This window comes from Onychostruthus taczanowskii, unplaced genomic scaffold (genome assembly GCF_017590055.1).
Source record: "Onychostruthus taczanowskii isolate IOZ18803 unplaced genomic scaffold, ASM1759005v1 scaffold7, whole genome shotgun sequence".
NCBI lineage: Eukaryota > Metazoa > Chordata > Aves > Passeriformes > Passeridae > Onychostruthus > Onychostruthus taczanowskii.
Genome location: NW_024504786.1, coordinates 9,266,951 through 9,289,454, shown reverse-complemented (window position 1 = coordinate 9,289,454; position 22,504 = coordinate 9,266,951). Strand labels below are relative to the sequence as shown.

Sequence of the window (22,504 nt, the reverse complement as noted above, 5' to 3'; positions counted from 1 at the left end):
TATTATAATTGAAGCTGTACTTTTCCAAATGTTTCCTATGTTGTAAGCACCTGAAGGATTAAGTGCACATACTACATTTTTTTCTTTGAAAGCAACTAATCTTTGTACTACTTAGGTTTGCACGTTGTAACTGTTGACATGAGATCAGCTTGAAGATGAAAGTAGATTTATTCTAGCAAAGCAGGGTGAGACTGTGAATTAGTCTTGGGATATATCAGAATTAGCCATACTCATAAATAGAAATATATGTTCAGATTTTCATCTCTGTTCTGTTGTTTAAAGCAGAATGTTTTTGCATCTTTCACCGGAGTTATTTGTATATTTCTCTTCAATTCTGTTTAGCCATTATTGTTGCAGGCTTAGTAGAAAAACAGCTCTTAGTAAAAGAGCTCTTTTACTAAAGATAACTGTAGTACACTCTCACATTTGTGTGCCTACATGTGCAATGTGTAAATAGTGGGAAAAATAACCTTTTCCATCTTATATTATGTGTCCAGATATGGTAAGCTACAGGAAAATAAATCTCCATGTATTAGTTTTAATGTTAAATTTGTTCAGGTTTAAAATACCTTTAAAAAATCTCAAGAGTTTTTAAGAATAGAGCAAGACTTTGCAAAATTAGAGGATAACACTAGTTGGAATGAATGTTGCTAAATTTCTCATCCAACCTCCTGGTCAAAGCGGCATCAATTATTAGCTGAGACCAAGAATAGAGACTGTACAACCTTTCTGTGCAGTCTTTTCCAATGCATCACTGTCTTCATGGTGAACAGATTTCTCTTTACATCCAGTAGTCCAAACATCTCGTTTCACCTTGTGCCCACTGCCTCTCATTGTCCCACCACGTGGCACTTTGGGAATCAGGCTCCATTTTCTGGGGAGCTTCGTGCAGGTGCTGCAGGTGCCCTTTGGCCTCCCCCAGGTGCTGTGTTCTGCAGGCTAAACAAGCTCATTGCCTCAGTCTGTCCTCACAGCCCTTGTGTCAGTGCCCTGGTGTTTGATCATCTGCACAATCCCTTGTTTGTCTGCAGCCCTCCCTAGGGACCAGGCATGATGTACTAGAACAAAGGGTTCATTGTCATTTGGAGTTGTTTGGGGTTTTTTTGTATTTGGGTATTCCTGTACCTCTTGTCCCAAACATTTTTTGCTGTTTTATGTCAGTTAAATAGTTCTATATACTTTTTGGTACATCACCTTCTGTTTCAAACACCTCTTTATCATGCATTTGTTTCATTGGAGGTGCTCGTATTGGAGTTGGTTGAAGAAATGTCAGGTCAATGAAGGGACACTTAACATGGAATGTACAATATTGAACGTATTGAATATACAGTAACAATGTAGGTATTGATGTTGCTGCCACAAAGGGCTTATGCTCCTCAAGGGGATCAGTCCAAAAGCAGTTACTTTTAAGGGAGTATCGAACAGAGTGATGAGTAGAAAAGCAGACTTCAGGTATCAGGCACCCTCTCTGGACAACCTGTTCCACTGTGCTCTGGTAGAGACATTTTTCCTAATGTCCAGTCAGAACACCCTAATCTGTAACAGTGGCCATTGTCACTTCCTTCCCCTGAAGGACTTGCAGGATAGAGTGAGAATTGAATATGTGTTCCATATGCCTACGCTTTTTTTTTTTTGGTTTGGTTCATAATTGTAGGTATAAAGTGAAGACCAGAAGACAGCATGAGAAGTAATTACCAAAGTAATCAGGGCTGTCTCTCGAAATTTCAGAACCCAACAGATGAGAAGGTCAGTGAGGAAAGGCAGTGGCTGTTTGTGCAGTACTTCTCATTTAGGCTGAGTGCTTGACACACAGCTGTTTAGTAAGCTCAGAATGACAAAGAACTGTTTGAAAGAGGATGGCTGTTACTGACTGCTGTGTAATCAGAGGCTGAGGGCTCCTGAGAAGATGATGGCTGCTGGGGGGCCATGCGTGTTGTAACTGGTTCCCTCTGGAGAAGGCAGAGCTGCTGGAAATGGCTGCATTGGGTGTGAACACTGCTGTGTTTTAACAGCTTCTGCTGCTGCCAGCTGTTCATGACAGGCATGTCTGGATTGTGACTAAAAATGTGGAGATATGTGGAGTGTTGAACATAGGTTGTTCATTATTGAAATGACTATAAATTTGGGGTTGCAACCTGTTTCAGAGGGAGATGGGGACTGCAACATGTTGTATCCAAATGGAGTGGTGTCCTTAAAGTCTCCCTTTTGTACTTGTGTTTGGTTTGTCTAATCCTTTTGAGCATTTGTATTGCTTATTTGATCATGCTTCAACTTTCTGCACATCTTTCTTCAATTTTCTTCAAGTTCTGCAGTTCCTGGTGTAGCACAAATGTTGTTTTCCAAACTATTTTTGAGGTAGTTTATTTTTTCAATCAGGTATCCACACTAAGCTCTTTAAATCTCTCCCATGAATTGCTTAATTGATTCAAAACTCTGTGGTATAGGAACACTGGAGGTATTTCATTAATTGTGCAATAAGATATATGCTGGTGGCAACCATAGTGTTGTATGTTGCAAATTCTTTCCCTTTTGAGTCCTTTTAGCCATTGCACACAATTGTCTGTCTTTCTGCCTGCAGTGACTGCACCAACAGTAGTGGTTGTCTCTTCCTCATAGCACCTCCACCTATTGTCCTTGAAAGGTGAGATTTCCAAAGCTACTAATCCATAACAAATACCATAATTTCTTTTCTTTTAGCAGGAGTTGAGAAGTAAGTGTACTCCTTTTCTAAGATATTTTATCTTATAATAGTTTTTATCAGTTCCTTCTGGTGTGTGCCTGTGTACACTTTGTAACACATTTTAATTAAAAAGCATTATTTGTGGTATTTCCTTTGTCCGTGTCCAGTGGGATGAATGTTTCCAGAAGGCTTCATTTTGCATAGATTGCTGGGTGGTTCCCTTCCTGCATCCTGTACAGTGTGAAGCCTCATCTCTGGAATGTCTGTCTGGTCCAATGAAGTGTTTGGGGAATGCAGTTGCATGGAATCACGTGGGGTATAAATCCCCTGCAATTGTGTATTGAATGTTGGGCTGTGTCAGGATTGCAAACATGTGGAGGTGCTTGCATACTGCAAGTTTCATCTTGAAGATGGACACAAATCCATGTTAATAATTTTTAATTTCTCTTTTCTTTTGTGTTGTTTCTCCATCAAGGCAAATGGGTTTTGGCTTCTTTTAAAAGACAGGCTTGAACCAGTTTCAAATTTCTAGAGGGATGTTGGTTCATTGTACTGAGAAAGAAGTTACATTGTTTTGATTGTAACCTTCTTAGGACTTGGATAGTATTGAAGAATAATGTTTCTTTGGCCACAAAGCAGAAGCCTCCTTCCTTATTGCTGTCCTGATGCTAAAAATGGTTGCAAATTAATTTTCTTTTTTTTTTTTTTTAAAGCACTGACAGCAGCAAGATAATATCAGCAAGTGAGAATATCAGTCCTGAGCAGTCAGTCTGTAGGTAAGAAAGGGATAGTGTTAAGCTGCAAAATAATTATTTATATTTTGAAAACATAACTAGTATTTATTTTTAACTTATTTTCATATTTATGGTATGTACCTCAGTGCCGTTATCTTGCATTTTTGTGCTCCTGGCACTGATATTTAGTCCAGCTACCTCACTGGCATTAAGAAACAACAGGGAGCTGGAAGTACAAGGCAGTTTCCTTTCCTTCTGTATAACATTTAGATACTTTCTAAGACACTTTAGTAAATATTTAATTTGAAAAATAATTGTCCTATGCTTTTTTTAAAGTGTAGATTAATAAGCTTGATTTCTAGTACTGTGTGTTTTCTTGATTATCTGACCTTAAATGTTACTACTTGTTTTAAAGGTTGTATATTTGAATAATGGCCATTGAAAATGTTTTCCTTTGTAGGAAATTGTAGCAAATAGCACTGGAAAGAACTACCCCAGGTCTTTCTCTGGGCTTTTAGAAACAATATTTTTAACATCTTTTTATTTCAACATATGTCATAAGTACTCTATAAAATCTAATCATGGAAACTGGTACAATCTGTCCCAGTGCTTAATTGTTCTTCCCTCTAGACAGATTTTTCCTGATGTCTACTCTAAACCCCTTTGACCACAATGAAGTCAGTTGCAAGCTTTTCTGACTTTCACCCTCTTGTTTTAATTTTTTTGCTCCCCTCAATGTGTGTTTGTGAGTTTTAGATTAGGTGATAAACTTCTTGCAGTCTTATTTTCTTCAGATTTGGGCTTTATAATTCTAGTGAGAAATTTAAAAAAAAATTAAACGTTGCTACTTCTAAATACTCCCTAGCTTGTGTGTATGTTTCTTGGAGTGTGGTGCTCCAGCATGTATTTCTTTGGAATGAGTGGAACAGAAAAATGTGGTTTGCAGTTGTGCTCTAGTTGATGCTTTTCAGTGCAAAGATGTGGGGGTTTCAGTGTTGTGGTGCCAATTCAGATCAGCTTGCTGTTCACTGTAACTCATTACAACACCATTGAGTCCCCTTGGAAGTACTTTGTTCCCTTGCCAAGATCGAATATTTGTATACTTGCCATACACTTGGAAGTTATGTTGCTGTTGCTGTGAAATGTATGAAAATTTGGTTCTAAGTCTGCTCTTGCTGGAAAGACGTGGAAACAGCCTTGAAACTTCAAGGTTGTGTCCTTTGGTCAAAGGTGACTGACTGGTGCTTCCCATCACTTCAGAAGAAGACACTGAACTGGGTGGAAGTGTCTTGTTGACAATATAGTTAAAGACAACATGTGTTGTTCAGTTTCTTTTGATTTTAAGCTCTGTAGACATTTTCTGTCGTGTGTCACCATGCCCTGAAAAGCTTTTGAGATCAGGCAATAGAGGTTTCTTTTCCATTGCAAGTTGTACAAGTTTGTTTCTTCTCTGTACTGAGAGAGTTCTATTTTCTGGTTTGTTTGTTTTGTTGTTTTGGTTTTTTTTTCCCCTGTAGTTCTGGATTATACTTCAGTGTATTCATTCACAGTTCAATTCTGGCACAGTCATCTTAACCATGTAATCTAGTTAGAGCGTTCCTTGCTCTTGTATGTCTTTTCCTCCTTGTGCTTGTTCATACAGGCTGCCTGTGGTGAGAAGTCTGTGCTTCAAATCCCACTTGGGGGCATTTTTTCCCTTGTAGTGCTCATGCAATTTGTGCTTATCCTCCCTCACATTGCCTTCCATATGAGGGGACAAGAACAGTAGTACACTAGAATTCTGAATTTCTCTGCTGATGGTCACCATCAGCTGCACACTCTGAGCGTGGTGTCTCCTCAGGTTCAGGGCTTTTGCTGAAGCTTCATGGTGACCCTGCTTGGGTGGGTCTGGAATTTTCATCACAGGGGAAGCGTGCGGTATTCCCTGCCTCACCTCCCTGGTTCTGCTCCTGCTGTGCTGCATCTGCAGTGTGATGGTCCTTCTTCCAGCACAGGCATGCTGCATTATCAGAGGATATCAGGAGTACAGGAGTCTTCCTGTGTTGTTTCCCCTAGGGCCATTTGCCAGATGGGATGTAGCCTTCAAGTTGTGTTTTGAAAAAGCTTGTGGTAGAATATTTGGATTTCTCTGATGTGTGGCTGTTGAGCGATACACTGATTTTAAAATCTAAAACCCCCTTTTGGCTTTTCAGAAATGTTCCAGAAAATATTACTGTGGTGTTGGCTAGGTCTTTTCTTCCCTAGAGGATAGCCTTCAATTTATATTGTTTTTGTAATTTTAAAGTATTAATTTAAAAATTATTTCTAAGGTTAAAACTCTATTTTTCTAATCACAGAAGAAGGTCTTGGGACAATAAATACATTAACATTATAACCAACAAAAAACCTGGCTCTATAGTAGGAAGAAGCCAGCATATCTGGAACATCTTTACAGGAAGTGGCATAATTAATGAATAAAGCTAGGTAGATGCTTTTGATGGATGGAGTATTCCAATGGTCAGGGCTGGATGTCACCTTATGCAGTGCAGCTTTGGAACAGCAGAGGGTACTGTTGATGCAAGATAAAAAATGAGGTTTTTCACACCGAGTTTGGAATTTTTTTTTTGCTCTTAATATGTTATTCATTGGAACTGTTGACATGTTATTAGTCGTTGTTGGATCACTGCCCCATCTTCATAGCATGCATTTATGGATTTACTAAGTAGTTTTGTGGAGAATCCCCCAATTAAGTATGAATGTTTTCTCATTAGTTCTGATGTCACAAAAAGTGCTTCAAAGATATGTATTCTGATACAGCTTATTTGTCCTTCAGTGCTGTGGAAGGACTGTTCCTTCTTTGTTCTAGATTGAGAAGTTGATTATGCTGGAACTTTCCAGACAGTTTTTCTTCTGGAGATAAACTATAAAAAAAACCAGTAAAGGTTTGGGGACAAAGTTGCAATTATTCCATCTCTTGTTGGACAGCCCTGCTCTCTCCTCCTGTGTTTTATTTACCACATTCTTGCACAGTCTCTGGCCGCTGTTCACCAGAGTTGTGTTTTATTTGAATGTCAACAGGTGGGATGTTATTTAAGACCCGCTTTTAAGGAATGTTACCATTTTGCCAGGGATCATTTCAGTTCCGTGGAAAGGACCTGAGCTTTCCAAATCTAAGTTTCTGAGAGTACAGTTACATAGTGGTGTTGATTTTTGTGGCAAATCTGCTCTAAGTGACTACTTAATAGTAACATTTTTAAGGACTATTTTTGGAGAGTTTTGTCCCATACTTTTTCAGTGATCCAATTTACCACCTCCGCTCACCCTGTGAGCAGTTGTCATGGCACAGCTGTGCTGGGGGCAATTGCAGTGATGTGCTGGGCCACACAGGGTGTGAAAATATCCTAAATTTTGCTTTGCTGTGAAAGTATACTGTGTGGCCTAAGAGTGGTGTTAATTTGGGTTTGGAATTGATAATCCTGATGGAAGTGAGACACCTCCAGTTTGGTCACTGCTATATTCTGACTCTGATGTACTTATGCTTATGGAAATGGTTTCAAACAGAGAGCGTAGGTTTAGACTGAATATTAGGAAGAAATTATTTACTGTAAGGGTGGTGAGACACTAGAAGAGGGTGCCCAGAGAAGTTGTCGTTGCCTCATTCCTGGAAATTTTGAAGGCCAGATTGGACAGGGGTTTGAGCAACGTGGTCTAGTGGAAGTTATCCCTGCCCATGGTTAGGGTCCCCCACCCTGGGGGCTGTTGGCTGCCTTTGTGACTGGGGCATGCTGCTGGCTTGGTTCAGCTGCTCCACCCAGATTCCCAGGTTCTTCTCTGCAAAGCTGTTTTCCAGTAGGTTGGCACCCAGCCTGTAGGGCATAGTTATTCCTCTCCAGGAGCAGGACTTTGCATTTTTCTGTGCTGAACTTCATGAGATCTGCCTGCCAATTTCTCCAGGCCTTTTCCATATTTTTTTCTCGGCAGGATGCCCACATTTTCTCTAGTCTTCTTTTTACTGCCCAATTGCTTGTAGAAGCACTTCTTGTCCCTGACTGTTCTCAGCTCCAGGCAGGATTTGACCTTCCCAAGTCTGTCTTTGCACACCAGGGCAGTGTCTCTACATTTGTCCCCGCTCGCCTGACCCCGCTCCCACCTGTTGTGTGCATTCTTTTTACATTTGAGTATTGTCAAAACCTCCTTGTTGATCCATGTGGGTCTCCTGGTACCATTTCTTGATTTTCTGCACATTGGCTCTATGATTCTTGAGCATGGTGGAGGTCATTCTTCAAAATGAGCAAACTGTCCTGCACCAGTCTTCTCCCAAGGCCCAAATCCCCTGGGTTTTTCTGAAGCTGGTCCGTGAATTCTGCTCTTGTGAAGCCCAGACTTATGATCCCACAACACTCATTGTTTCTTTTGCCTCGGTTCAGACATAAGGCTTGGTTCTTGGCAATTTCCCTGGCTTTAGTGTCAGCAATCTTCATTTATTGGAGGTGGCCAGGTCAGTGTTTTAATCTGAACTAGTGTTTGTATCAGATATTCATACCTTGAATGACCCAGAGAGACTTGGTGTGGGTACATGCTAAGCATTCCTGCAGAAGGCTGATTTTTTTTTTTTTTTTTTTGCATGTTCTTGACTTATATTTACTGATCCATCTATTCCTTATGTGTGTTGGTCTCATGTATCAGTGCTGGTACTGATACCATTAGTGTCTCCCACTCCAATTGCTGGTCACAAATTTTTCCTTAGAAAAAAATTCCGTGTAGTTAGATGCCATTAAAATTACTCCTTTTCTAGACCCTTTCTCATTCCCTTCATGGGGCTTAAATTCGCATAGTATGGCCATACCCTGGATTGTTCTGACATCATGGTATAACCCAAAAGTATTTCTTCAGGCTAAACCTGCCCTATGTTGTCAAAAAACTACACAACTAGGCTAGAAACTATATAGGCCCTTCTGTTTGTTACAGCTCCAAAATCTCCTCAAGATCCATGTGATAATTTATAGGTTTCATGTACTACCAGTATGGCCAAGGTATTATGGGATTCTGGCAAGTGATCTATCTGCTTTTTCAGGAGTGGTTTTCTCAGTGGAATTTATCCAGTGCCTTTCCTCAAGTTCTGCACCTTCTCCCCACACTCCATTATCTGTAAACAGTGGCTCCAGTTACCTGTAAGCAGTGGCTGTGGTAGATGATTGTAGAAGGTGGATACACAGCTCTAAAATGCTGTACCTCAGACAGATCCTAGTTAGTATCAAGTATCCTGGTTATCACAGATGGTGAAATACTGGCAAAAATGCTTGCAAAGTGATTTGGGAAGGCTCTGCTTGCTGTCAGTCACTATTGCCAAATCAGCTTAATTAAAAGCAGCTGTGGGAAAGTGCTCTGCTGCAACTGATAACTTTGTTTCCGTCTCTGAACTCTTGTGGGCTCGGGGCTGGTGACAACGAGTTGCTCGGACGCAGTGAGGATCTTAAAGTGGTTGCAGTTCTTTTACATATGTACAATTTTGAAGTTGGCCCTAAATCCTGCTTTTGGCTTGCATTTCTCCATATGGAGCCCCTGGCCTTGAGATGCTGAGGTTTGTGTATTGCCTTGAATAGCATCTACTGTGGTTAGTGTTGCCTTTTCTTGATTCCGTTTGGGAGAGTTGGTGGGCATGTTTGTTTTGGTATGGTTTAAAAGGAATGTCAAGGTTATCCAGCCTGAGAAAGTCACTCTTTTATTACAGTTTATAAACCTTATAATACCTAAGAACCTCCTCCTCTAAACCAGTCCTTAAAACCCAACAGCTTAAGCCATTCAACACAGTTGGCCTTTTTCTAATGACCAGCAGCCCTTTGTGTTTTGTGATCTGCTGTCTCAGGCTCCTGCAATATTCTTTATTTGTAGAACACCCTACTCATTGCTATCTCCCTTTCCTTAATCCTCTCCTCTCTTTCCCTATCATCTGCTCAGTTGTGCAGGAAATTTCGTAGTCAAATTTAGGGCCAAAAAGTTGCCAACATTGATGACTTGTCACAAATCAAGAAAAGGCCTTTTTCCATTTCTGAGTTGATCCCAGACTTGCCAACATCAAGCTGTTGGGATTTTTTGCCAGTCAAAAGAAGTTGTGTTAGATGAGGCAGCTGTTTTAGAATAAGGTTAATAAAATGGCTGTTGCCTTTTATAAGGAGTTCTGCTAGTGGAGTAATCCAGAACTGGTGAAACTCTAAAATTTGTGAATCCCAGTGAGCCTGTGAAATCCTGGCTGGAAGCACACTTCAGCAGGTGGCTGGAAATGCTAATAAGGAATGGAGTCTGTTGTGGAGCACTGTGGAAGTTTTGTCTTTCTGAGATTACAGTAGATTTTCTTTGTGGAAATTGACTTAGAAAGGGAGTTGTTCTTGGCATCTCTCAATTTCTGAAGTTTCAACTTTTAGTGAAGTAGAGTTGGCAGTTTCACAGGATCTTCAACAACAACCAAAAAATCGACGCTTCAGTGATGCTGCTGTGCTGGATGCTGGATTACTGTTCTTAATGTCTCTCTATTTTCATTAAGGTAGTCCTTTGATGTGGATTGGGGTTTTGGTTTTTTCCTCCTGTTTTTGGGGTGGGTTTCCTTGTTCAGTTTTGTTTTCCAGAGGCATTTTGATTGCTTGTTGCAAAGATGCAAGAGACTTCATGGCTTTCCTGAGTTCTCTGGTATTTTGCTGCCTATTCCAGTTTTGCACGCAAGCTTTGTGTCACTGTAACACAGTTACAGTGTTCAGTCTTCAGTCTGGCTGACAAGGATCTTTTTGATAGAATTTATCCATGGACAGTAAAAGTTCTTGTAGCTGGAGGTGAGAGTGCTGTCTTTTTTTATGTCTTTTTCCCACTTAGAAGAGTGGCTGCTGACTTTTAGTCACTGCTGACTTGGAAACTACCCTATGAGTTGTTTTGTTTTTTTTTAAAGGCTGAAACACTTCAAGGAGGTGCTCAGCAGTTTGATTCCATTGCTTCCCCCCCCCCCCCCCCCCCCCCCCCGGCTTGTTTCTCTGCCAAGTGCTAATTTAATGGGATTCATTGTCTTTTTCTATGTGGTGTGATAGGAGGAACACTTTTCCTTAGATTGTCTCCAGCTGTATTTGTCCAGGGGCTGAGTGGTGTGTGTGCTGATCAACTTCCACTCCTGCAGCTGCTATTTCAATAAATTTTTCACTGTCCTGCAATTTTCTGCACATGGAAATGAGGCACTACTGACAGCATTTAGTGCATCCCTGGGTTCTTTTTCTTATGTTTTGATGAACTGGTTTATTTAAAAATTAAAATCAAACACTTCTCTGAAAGAAAATAATAGGAAATGAGAATATATCTACTGTTCAGTTACTGTGTTTTTTGTTTTGGAGCCTTTTTTTGGTTTTTTTTCCTCTGAGTATGGGTGCTTTCATAGTCAAGCAGATACTCTGGGAATAGCTTTATTTCAGATTTGCTTGTGTTAGTGTTTGGTTTAGGATGTGAAGGCTTTTGTGTAGACATAATGCCCTTTGTAGACCAGTTAGTGAGTCAGTAAGGTAAAGACAAGTTGCTGCTCAAGCCAGTCAGCTTGGAAAGAACTTATGCTCCATATCTCTGAGTATGTCTGCTACCTATAAAATCACATATTGTGTAGGAACTCTCAAATCAAAATTTTCATTTGGAAGTCTCAGCATGTTTTGGAAACTTACTAAGTTTTAGGATTTGATGGGCCAGAAATCTCTTCAAATTTTGGAATCAGTTGTGGCAATGCTGTTAAAAGTTAAACGAATTCCCACAAACTTCCCTCTGGCCACAAACTGAAAATGCATGAGTGAAAAATGGATCCAGCAGGCTTTCTGTTCAACATCACCTTTCATGTTAATAAATGATCTAGGTCCTTGCTATGCAAAAGAAATTCAAGTGTGGTCATTTTCTAGACAAGATGCCTTTAAAACACTTGTATTCAGGAGGTGTTTTAAGTTCATGCCTCATTCCTTACTCCTTCCTGTGATTTGTTTGTGCTCCAGGCAGAGACAGGAGAGATGACAAATCTCACTGTAAAAACTCTACATAGGACCTTGTTGGCAGTTATTGTGGTAGTTGGGCCAGATATTGCATGCGTTAAGGTTTTGGGAAGCTTTTGACCACTGGCTAAATATCATAAGTTGTAGATCATTTTCAAAGAAACTGAAGAATGTGAATTTCCTGATGGAAGTATTTGTACTTCTGCTTTTGAGAAAGGAGGGGTTTCAAAGAGTTAGCTTGGAAAAGGTCTTTGCATGTGAGGGAAAGGGAGGAAAAAATAGTTGATTGGCTGAATAGGCATAAAACCAAGACCAGTCTATAAAATAGTTGTCCTGATTGTCATTAATTGTGTGTAGATATCTTCATTTATGTAAACCATAAAGAAACCATAAGAAAATAGTGTGCATCAGCCTTCCAGAGTTCTCTGACAGTTGTGTGAGTATATGTAAGTTTGAGACACAAACTGTGTTTTATTAACGTAAAAGTCCATATTTAGAAAAAATGCTACAAGACTAAAGCAATTTATTTCGAATTATAAATGCTTTGTGTTTTATAGTATCTAAGCTAACAATATATGCTTTTTGTGCAATATGAAAATACAGAATTAATTTTCTCTGTGCTGTGTAATTCCCCAGCTGCCAGTACCTATTTTCTGTCTTGCCACATAGATTGCTATCTTCAAAGAGAGAAATTGTACTGTTTTGCAATTTATTGCATGTTCCTCTATGGAATTTGGGAATATGACTGACTTTGTGCTACAGTAATAATTGAAACCAAAATATGAGGCTTCTTTTAGGAGATAATGAACTCCTTAAAATACTGAGACTCTGTTTGGGATTAGCTATTGTCAGGAAAATAACTTCTTGGATACCAACTTTATTGGTAGAGTTTGGCCTGGGTGTTTTTGTGACTTTATGGTAGTTCTGTACCTTCTCTGGAGTTGTGTTCCTCAAAGTCAAGTGTATCTTCATTGAATGCCTTCAGCACCTTGATCTCACCTTTTCCTTTGTCTATGGGAACTGTCTGCCTCCCTTCTGGAAAGTGCAAGGTAGGAAGCAGGTGTTGTTGGCCTTTCCCTGGAGCAGGGAGCTGTGATGGACACGGAGGAGCTGTGTGTCCCTGATGCTCAGTGAAGCACCATGTTGATCATGGTCCTGCGAAGTTATGTAGTAGATCCAAATAAATACTGATCTTATGAGCAAAACATACCAGCCCTTCCTGCCACCAAACAGTTATTTGGGCCCTGCTGAAGACAATAGCAATGTAATATCCTTCTGAAGCATTTGCCAGCTGGCGCAGGACGCCACATCTTTTCATTCCATTCATTCGTTGCAGAATAAAGAAAATTGGCATGCTCAAACCATTTTAAAAATACATCTGTTCAGAACATGAGTGTTGTTCAGTTCGTTTACCACTTCATAACAAACGTCCTGATGAAAAAGGAGTAATGCACAAAACAGCAAGTGTAAAAAGGTTGGTTAGGTTCTATGAAATACATAAAAATTGCCTAAAGGAGTATTACTACATCTCTCAAGTTCAGTATCACTAAGAGAGCTGTATTTTCAATTAAACGACAGGAAATTGAGAGGTGATAGGGAATGACTTTTCTGTTTACAGTGTAACCAGTAGACCTTGATGCCACATTGAATTCTCCAGACAAGTGATAATACTTTGCTATATCCATTCTTAGCCTTCAAGCCTTTTATCTAAGGGTCTTTGGAAAAAATCAGATTGTTTATTTTTGTGGATGAGAAACAATTTAATCATGGCTGCATGGGTTATAGCAAAATTACCCCTGTTGGCTGTGGCTTAGTTTTCAGAGACTCACTCGGAGCCGGCTGTGCCTCCCTTCCCTGCAGCCGAGCTTGTGCTGAGCCTTAGCACTCCAGCTGAGAAGCTCCAGAAGGTGGCTGGCTCCAGGCTGAAGCACAAAAGGGACCTCATATCTGCATGGATTGGATGACCAAGGAGTTTGGGTTCAGATCTACGCTTGGCTGTGAAGTTAGATGTCAATAAAATGGGTATTTTGGATGAGCCATAAAAATGGAGAGAAAACCTATGGACCTTCAGTACTGTGTGCTTTGTAAATGGGAATGGTATTTCAAGAGATAGTGGCTAGAGCAACAATGCAGAAACTTCAATTTGTGCAGTACATAAAGGAATTGCTATTAAGAATGAGATGTTTCAATTATTATGATATCTCACAATGATGTGTGTTGTCAAATGAGGATGAATCTTCCCTCGCAGGTACATTATTTGAAACAAGCATTGTCCTATTCCCACATCTCCATACCAAAATAAGTATCACCAGGTGGCACACAGGACAGGCATTCAAATTTAGTGCAGCCTTGTTTTAAGACAATTTATTAAACCCAGAGTTTATTGGAAATGTTCTTTACAATCAGATGTTTCCTGTTGCTGAAGATGTGTCCTGTTGCTGAGTGACTTTTCTCTTCTCATAAAGGGACTAAGTTTTGAACTCTGAACCTGGATGTCCTATCAGCTGCAGACAGCACTGGACTGAAACTCTGCATATGTTTGGCTTGCCAAAACTTGCAGTCCCTTTATTTGCTGCTATTAGCTATCACATCTGTGATTAGGAAGTGTGCTCTGTATGTGTCATCTTTATATATAATTTCTCATCTTAGATATTGAAAATGTTAGAATTATGCTGTTCAAACAATACACTTGAGATCATAACTCCTTGTGGTATCTAAACATGGGAGCAGTACTGATTGTTTTTGGCAGAGTATGTGTGTAGGAGCTGAGATTTTCAATAAGAGGGGTATGATATGTGTTTCCTTTGACCTTCACTGGTGCTGTGTGAAGTGGAGCTTAGGTGATGTCTTATAATTAGTGCTTTGAGTTTTAAAATGATGAATATGAGTCACTTGGAACATCCTTGAGCTGTGGTACAGAAGATGTTATTGTAGTGACCGGTGCCCTTAACATGAAGCCGTCTCACTGTGTTCAGAAAAGAAGGTGTCAAGTAGGAAAATCCTTGTCACTATACAAGAAAGAGCTTAGTAAAACAAAATAGACCAAGCTGGGGGAATGGGGAGCCCAATATTAATGCAAAAGTAGGATACTTAATAAGTTAGTAGGATGGCATTTGTCATTAAACTGAGTAAATTACTTAGCCCTTCCCTAAATCCATCTTCAGCATGCAAAACAATGTGTTAGGAAGTGAAGGTTGCCCTTTTGAGGAATTTCTAGGTGCAGGCAGTTATGTTTTACTGAATCTGAGGAAGGATATTCATACTTTGGGTATCTGAGTGAGTTCTCTAAGACAGAATTGAAATTATTTAGTTCCCTTCAGTTCTTTGGATATAAGAATTATTCAGTATGTTGCATAGTCATCATAAGAGAGGGTCTTATTCAAAATATTTTTTCTTTGGGGCAGGAGATGTTCTAAGATCTTCTTGCCAAATGAATCCTGACAGTACAATGTGTTTGAGAGTGCTTTTGTGTGCTTCATTTCTTGACTAGGTGAAACATAAGAATAGTTTTTGTTGTTATTGATCTCTTTGTCAGCAAGCTATGAAGAGTTTCAGGCATTAAATATTCCTTCTCTGGTATGTCACATTCCAGAATATTGATCTCAAATAGAAAATAAATTTTGATGGCCATTGGGATGTTTGATCCTATACTTTTCAGTACTCAGCAGAACAAGGGAGACAGATGGATGACAGACCCTTAAGGATGTTCTTTTAATTCCATGATAAAAATGAAGCACCTAATTTTTTTCTTTTCATTCTGACTCTGAATCAGAAGTTTATTGGATAATATTACCGCAGTTGCTATCCTCAGACCAGCTGATGGAGCTCTGCAGGATATCTGGTCTCTGAGCAAGTTCTGGAGGTATGAATTACATTAGATGTTATTAAATACAGGTTGTAGTTCTGTAGGAATCCATCAAAGTATCTGGAGAACAGGGATGTATGGAATGAGAAACATTGATTATGCATGTAAGAAAGTAATAGAGACCTCAGAGCTTGAGCATCTGAATAAGGATGTGCCAAATCACAGCCTTATGTTGTGATGTGTTCTTGTATTCCCTGTTTGGCTTGGCCTGTGGAGTGTATTGCTGTAATGGTATGTGGTATTGAGGCTGTGTTAAGCCTTTATTATTAAACTCTTATAACTCCAGTGGGACTGACAGTTTGTGGTTTCTCAGGACCACTTCCAAAGCAGCACGCAATCATGTTGTTTTTCTTGGGGAAGTTACTTTATTGCTGAAGTCTGGTTTTGCAAAAAAGAGAAGTTATTGGTTCAGCTTCTTTGGTTTCCAATAGGTTGAGACAAATATCTACAAATCCTTGCAGGGAGAATCTGTAAAAAGCAATAAAAAGTTAGTGGCTTTTTGGAGGGACTTACTATGAAAATCTTAACTGAAATTTTGAAACAACACTTAGGTAAACATACAGTTTATGTACAGTTCTTGTTTGAATGTGGATTATATTTGCAGTTCTCATTATGTGTTGCCACTGCTTCTGTTTTGGTTTGTATATTGCATTTTCTTCAATGATGAAATTAAAGTAAGGCTAGTATTTGTATTGGAAATGAATCCCTGTATTTGTTCCTACATGATTTTAAGAACTTGACACAATTGGGCTTTTAAGAGCTGTTTCCATACATCTCTTCAGTGGGGTACCCATGTTAAATGTTTATCCAGTGATGTGTGTATACTTCAGATGTTGTTCAGCATGGCTTTGTTTGTCTCCTACAAATCTGCAGTTTGTTGGTAAGCTCATTTGTAAAGATTCAAATCTTTGTTTATTTTTCTGTTTGGAAACCAGAGTACTGGAAAAGATACAGCAATGTGTTACAAGTTGCAGTTTGTCCAGAAATGCCCTGAGCTAGGATGCACAATATATGCAGCAAGATGGATGATTTAATTTGTCTGTCTTGGGGTCAGGGGAGTGTGGTGCACAGTTATCCAGGCCCTGAGAAAGATAAGGGGTTAGCAACATTTGAAAGGCATCCCTTGCCTTGAAATACAATCAGTCCACATACCTGGATGTCTTAGCTGGAGTGTGGTGTAAGTGCAACAATAAATGTAGTCATCATAGATTTGCTTGCAGGTGGGTTTTTTTGAGGTTTGGTTTCTGGTTTTGTTTTTTCTTTTACTACAGAACAGATCTGTGCAAATCCAGTTGTGCTCTTTTGAAGGTACGTTCAGTTCTGGGTCCTGTGTGGAGCATTGCTGGAAATGAGTTTAAATTTGTTCCCAGAGCAGCATTGAGGGCCTTTGCAGAGTCTGTCTTCGAGCTCCTTTTTCCTGAATGAAATGGGATCCCTGTGTTGGTTTCACAGCAGTGGAACAGAGTCTCATGCAACACTCCTCCACATTCCAAAGGGGCTGTGATGGAGCGCATTCAGGTAGCCCTGCACAGCACTGTTTTATGGGGGATGATGGAGCACATTTGTATATTGGTCCAGTTTTTGATGCTCTAACTGGACGGTGGGAGTGAGGAGAAAGTGACCCAGAGCACTGGTCCCAGTGCAACTTAAACCCACAGCTGACACAAAGTGACCCAAAGCACCTTTGCAGTCCGGCTGGTGAGGTCTCAGCCATCATCATTCCTGGCACTGAGTGCCTTCTATATTGAGTGAGTGCTTGTGCTGTCTTTGCTTCTTCAGATGGATTGGATAAGATCCAGAGTTACATTTGGATCTTGCTGTATCTTGTTGTTTTGGTTTTTTTTCCTTTTCTTTTTTAAGCTGCTAGATCCACTGAAAAAAAAAGATTGTAGTTAACATGAAAACAGATGTAAAAGACTGGCACTGTGGTGTGTGCAGCCTTAAGCTGTACATATTGGCAAGTTACTGTGTGTCAGATTTCATGATTTCGGCATAAAGGCTGCCCTTCAGTTAAGGCAGGAGGACAAAAATTTAAGCTTATTTATGGAAATAGGTATATGAAAGGCTGGGGACTGCTCCTTCAGGCACAAACACTTCCTGGCACCTAAAGCAAGGGTGTATGTAGGTGGGTATGTTTTACATTGTATCTTAATGAGTTTTGAAAGATAAAACCTTTGAAGATTGCCTTTGAAAGGTAGAGCAACATTCTGGGGCTTGGGAAAAGGCGCTGGGCACAGACAGAGCTGCCACATTGTCTCAGCAAGACCCCCTAGAAAGTCAGGAGGATTTTGAGCTGAGCGATGACTGGAAGAGATCTGAAAATAGAAGCAAAGAAACTTTTCTTCTTATGTTTGTGGAGGCAGAACTCAGTGTATTTGCAAGTAAATCTGGCTTGCTTTAAAGAAATGTTTGTCTCCATGAACTTCTGACAGAAATAACCTGTAGCTCTGAATTTGGATGTGAGTAGCTTTTTGGGGTGGAAGAAAAGTGACATATTATTATGTTCTCAGCTTTCTTCAGGTTTACAGTTTCTGCACTTTTGAAGTGCTAATACCAGAAATAAACACAGTGTTTTAATAAAGGTCCATGTTTAGCGAAATTACTTCTGGAGGTCTAGGTGGAGTTGACTGTAATACAGGTTATTCATAGTGAATTTGATTAGTTGAAACTAATAGTAGCATGAAGGACTGGATTGGAAAAGGGAGCTCTTAATCTGCTTGTAATTTTTTTTTTTTTTAATATGAGGAAGATAATGTTCTCAGTTAAGGGAATGAAACTTTATACTGTTTTGTGGGTTGCAATAATGTTATTAATTTGGTGCTTGCAGTGCTTTTCAGCCATTCTTAGAGAAGTCCTAATATTTCATGTGCAGTGTTTGAATGCAAAATATATTTCAGGAAAATTAACAGCTTTTAAATTTGACATTAACTACAAAGCAGTACTTTATGTTGATAAAAATCTCAACAGTTTTTTAAAAGTAGAACCCCACAGAGATACTTTAAAATTGATGACAAATGAAGTTAATGCAGTAAAAATGAATTAAACTCCTTGCTATTTGGAATAATATAATGATGTCTGAATTTTATTCCCAAAAGAGGAAATACAGTTGTTAAGTCCAGATGGATTTTTATTTTTGTTGGAGTAAGTTTTGAGACTAGTAATATCTTCTTTTTAATTTTTTTAATGTTACTACCATAATGCTGGATCCAAGAGAGCACAGACCACTCCACTTGGAACAGAATAGCAAATATTACTGATAATTTTGCAAACAAATTCTAGGTTGGAAGGGTCCTATATGAGGAAAATGAATGACTTATAAAGGGGTCTGGATCATGGGGTGAGCTGAGTGCAAGCAGGCACTAAGGGTTTCTATGTGGCCAAATGTTACATATATAAAAACTATGGTCTTTAAACCACAGGTGAAGCAAAGCATCATATGAAACAGTGACTAAAAGTGTTAGGCATTAACTGGTGAGCAAGAGTTGCCACTGCAGTCATGGATAAAAGCATTGTTGTGATTCCAAGATAGAAAAATAAAAGGGTATTAAGTAGAGAGGTTATATTTTCTTGATGCTTGGCACATGTGTTGCATAGAGTGTAAAGGTGAAAAGATATTGATGAATTGAAATGCATTGGGTTGGAAGCCACTGCTGTGAGTAAAGACGTGGGAAACATGGTGAGCATGGTGTGCAAGGAGCACCAAGTGCTTGGCTTAGCAAACCATGTCAGGGAAGAACTGATCATAACAGGCAAGTCCCCTAAGTGGGGACAAAATATTGGGAATATATTTGATAAGAAAAAGCTCTCTAGGCCAGTAGTCAAAGCACGTTATTATTCAGTTGACCAAGTTTATAAGACATAAAATGAAATTATTTTCAATGAATTGTGGCTACTTCATTGGTTAACAGCACTGTGATTTACTGTATACTCTGTTGTTCTGCCTTTGCAAGGTGTTTGTTGTTTTGTCTGGTCGGTGAAGAAGTTGTTCTGCTTCCTAGCAGAAGGAAGCACAAGGAATTGCTTAAGCAAAATAACAAAAAAATGTTACAGCAAGAAATGCTGCTGAAAAAAAGGGGAAAATCAACTTGTACTCTTGTGTTACAGATTCAGTGGTTCTTTCCTTTGACTCCGTTGGACATACAATAGGCTCAGGTACAACATTGCCTTCTTCTCTATCTCCCACCACATGACAAGGCTTCTACTTAACTGGACATGGTAGCCATGTTGGGAGGCAGGACACTGAGTCAGGCTTCTGTGGGAATCAACCACCTAGCCAAAGGGTAAATAGGTCCTTTCCCGGGTGCAGTGGGAGTTAAGAGCCTTAGTACGACAGAAGGATTAACCCGCGTGACTCTTCCCTTACCCAGCGAGGAAACGACCTGGACACGTGTTGATGATGCAGTTTGTGCTCTTCTTCTCATGTGAAAGGCATTAAGATGATGTCATCTACCAGCTGAAGAAAAACTATTTCATGCTACTAGGATAGTTTCCCCGCTAAACAAACAGCTGAGTTATTTGGGGAAGGACATGAGGAATGCTTCCAGGAAGGAGAAGACGAAAGAAGTCGTAACTAAACCAATAGGGCTGGAAACTTTTTTTTTTGGGTGGAGATTGACCAGCATTATTGAACCCCAGGGCAAATCCTTCCCAATCTCATTTTGTTTGGAACCTAAGCATGACCTACAATTAAACTGAACCAGAAATGAAAAATTCTTTTGTGCTGGGAGCACTTCACTAGATCAGTAACTCTCCATTTGGCTGTGTGTAATGTGCAAGCTGCAGCCAAGGCATGCCACAGTGAGCATGATACTTGATGAAATTCAGTTTACAGTGTGTATGTAATGATATATGAAGTGCAAGGGAAAGGCTAAGAATTGCTCTCATAACTTTAAGCCCCTTAACACTTAAAATATGGGGATATTTATTGTCTTCCACAAAAAGACAAAAGACAAAACCTTTGCTTGGATTTTTATGTTTTATCTTGCTTGTTAGCCTTTCCTCTTAGGTTGATAGGGGGAACATGCTGCCTTCCAACATAGCACCTGTCTTCTGCCTGCACACTTTGAAAGAGAACCTGCTGCCTGACACTAACATCGAAGCTTGAACACACACCTGATTTACTAACCCCTGAACTAGTGGTAGTAATTTACTTTGTTTAAAACACCTCAAACTTTTTCTACTCTTCCTGTATCTCCTCTAAAACTTGTATCTGGAAACAGATCTATTCTTAGTGCATGATCTGATGTGCAAGTGTCTCTAGGGTGCCAGATGGATATGTTGTTGTGTATATGGGGGGAAGAAATCCTCTATTAATTCTCTCTTACTAATTAATGTCTCATAACTGAAGTGTGTTGTTGCCTGTCTCCTGTATTGGGTGGTGGTCTCTTCAGTCTGCAGAAGTAGGGCAGAAGTTGCATAGGTTTGAGATAACCTTGCTTGAATTTTAACCACAGATTTTGTGTCTATGGAGCTAACCATAAATGTTTCCTCCAATAGGAAAGTAAACTTAGTGGTAAAAAACAGTTCAACTGCTCTGTGTCTTTTGCAGTTCTGTTAATATGGAGGGTGGGAAACAGGCTCATGTGAGCCATTGGAGTGCCTGGGTCTGTTTTTAAAGAACTGGTCTTTGTTCTGCTTGCATTTTACAACTCGAGCTTGGATTGGTTAGGAATTGAGACAGTAAGACTTGATCTTTTGTAAACCCTTTCACTGCAACAAGACTGACTTCCTTCATTGAAGAAATGTGAAGAAAACTCATATATTTGAGAAGGGAGGCTCAGAAATGCCTGAGAAAGCTGTATGTTTATTGTTCTTGTGTTTAGTGCTTTGCACTTACTGTGCTGCAAGCTTCACCTTGCTCTGAACTGGTATGTTGAATAAGATGTCAAGATATGTGGTATCTGTCCAACTGAGGGATAGCTTTCCTTGTTGAACAGGAAGGAGAGAGAGAAAAACTGTGGCTATTGTGCTTCCGCTGTCCATCCCATCTCACCTTGCTGCAGACCCAGGAAAAGACAGAGCCCAGAAAGAACCCACAGAAACCATGGCAGCTCCAGGCCCAGCCATTCCCAGTAGGTGATGTTTCAGCTAAAGTTATATGCTTTGAAACATAAAATTACATATACCTTTTTCTTTATTAGTCAAAACCAGCTGAGAATAATAGTTGATAGTCTCCCTGTTAAGATTTCATGCTGCTTAAAACTGGTACTTATATTTGCATATTAAACAGCTTAGAAGTGCTTTTTAGTACCTGTTAATCATGCCATGTGAAGGGCAATGTCTTTGTGCAGTTTCTGTATCATACTTCATTTGACTGTTTGTCCTTATCTTGGCTTTCCCCTTAACTTTGTCCCACATGCAAGTCTCAGTTTTCAGAAGTGCTGGAAATCTGTCCTTCTGCAACTCAGGTTAATGACACTGTCTAGGTTTTTCAGGATGGACTTTCTGAACTGAGTGTTCAGAAGCTCATCTGGCTGTGGAGCTTTAATGTAATGCTTCATAGGAGCGTTCATTGGGTAGAGGGCATGCGAGCCAAATGTGTTTTGAGTGAGGCTGAACCATGAGGTTCATGCTCTGGTCCAGCCTTTGCAAGTCCAGATGTTTTTGTAATTCTCTTCATGGCTGTCTGTTCCCTTAAAAGATAAAGCTTGAGCAGCTGAGATAAATGTTTGATCTTATGTCTAGGCCAGTGTTTCAGCTGAAACCATTTCAGAAAGAAGGGTGTCTTCTCTGAAGTTGGGGAAACAGTCAAACACAGGGTGTTTGAGCAGACCTAGATTTCATTCGCTTGCCATAGACAGCTAGTGCTCCTTTTATTTTTTTCTTTCCTCTCTAGTTGCTTTGTTTTACTTTGTTGCTACCAAATCAAACACTGGACCTTGAAAGTTAGATTTATACCCCTGCTATTTTTGTTCAAGACTTTTTCCTACCTCCTGTGTCTGACAGCAAGCTAAATTTTTCTTCTCTAAGCCTTGGATACAAGTGCACTGGATGTGCAAGTTTCCCAGATGCTACTGAGCTTGCTGAAAATACTGAATACCTTTGGGCTGTAGGCTTATGCTCTTGTTAGACATGTTTGATTGCAGTACTGACCACTGATTCATAGCAGATGTTCTCACTTTAGGCTTAAAAGGTGCTAGTTTCAACATTACAAGCAACCAAGTGTTACCTAGGTCTTGCTCAAATTGTTTGCATGTATTAACTCTTCTGGATTCCCAGACTGTGTCCACATCTAAGACTATGC

The 22,504-nt window shown here is 39.7% G+C and overlaps 1 protein-coding gene across 9 annotated transcripts in view; it reads left to right on the top strand.

The window, feature by feature from the left end:
- ST3GAL3 (ST3 beta-galactoside alpha-2,3-sialyltransferase 3) overlaps positions 1-22,504 on the top strand; it is a 181,250-nt gene that overhangs the window by 25,111 nt on the left and 133,635 nt on the right. For 4 of the 9 annotated variants that reach the window (XM_041421557.1, XM_041421553.1, XM_041421555.1 and 1 more), the window contains 2 exons: positions 19,366-19,413; positions 21,181-21,336. The exons of 1 other annotated variant lie outside the window; for it this stretch is intronic. In XM_041421557.1, the coding sequence (XP_041277491.1) occupies positions 19,366-19,413; positions 21,181-21,336 (204 nt within the window). Of the gene's footprint in view, positions 1-3,393; positions 3,457-19,365; positions 19,414-21,180; positions 21,337-22,504 lie in introns of those variants that run through there. 4 more of the 9 variants (XM_041421560.1, XM_041421561.1, XM_041421556.1 and 1 more) reach the window with 4 other exon arrangements.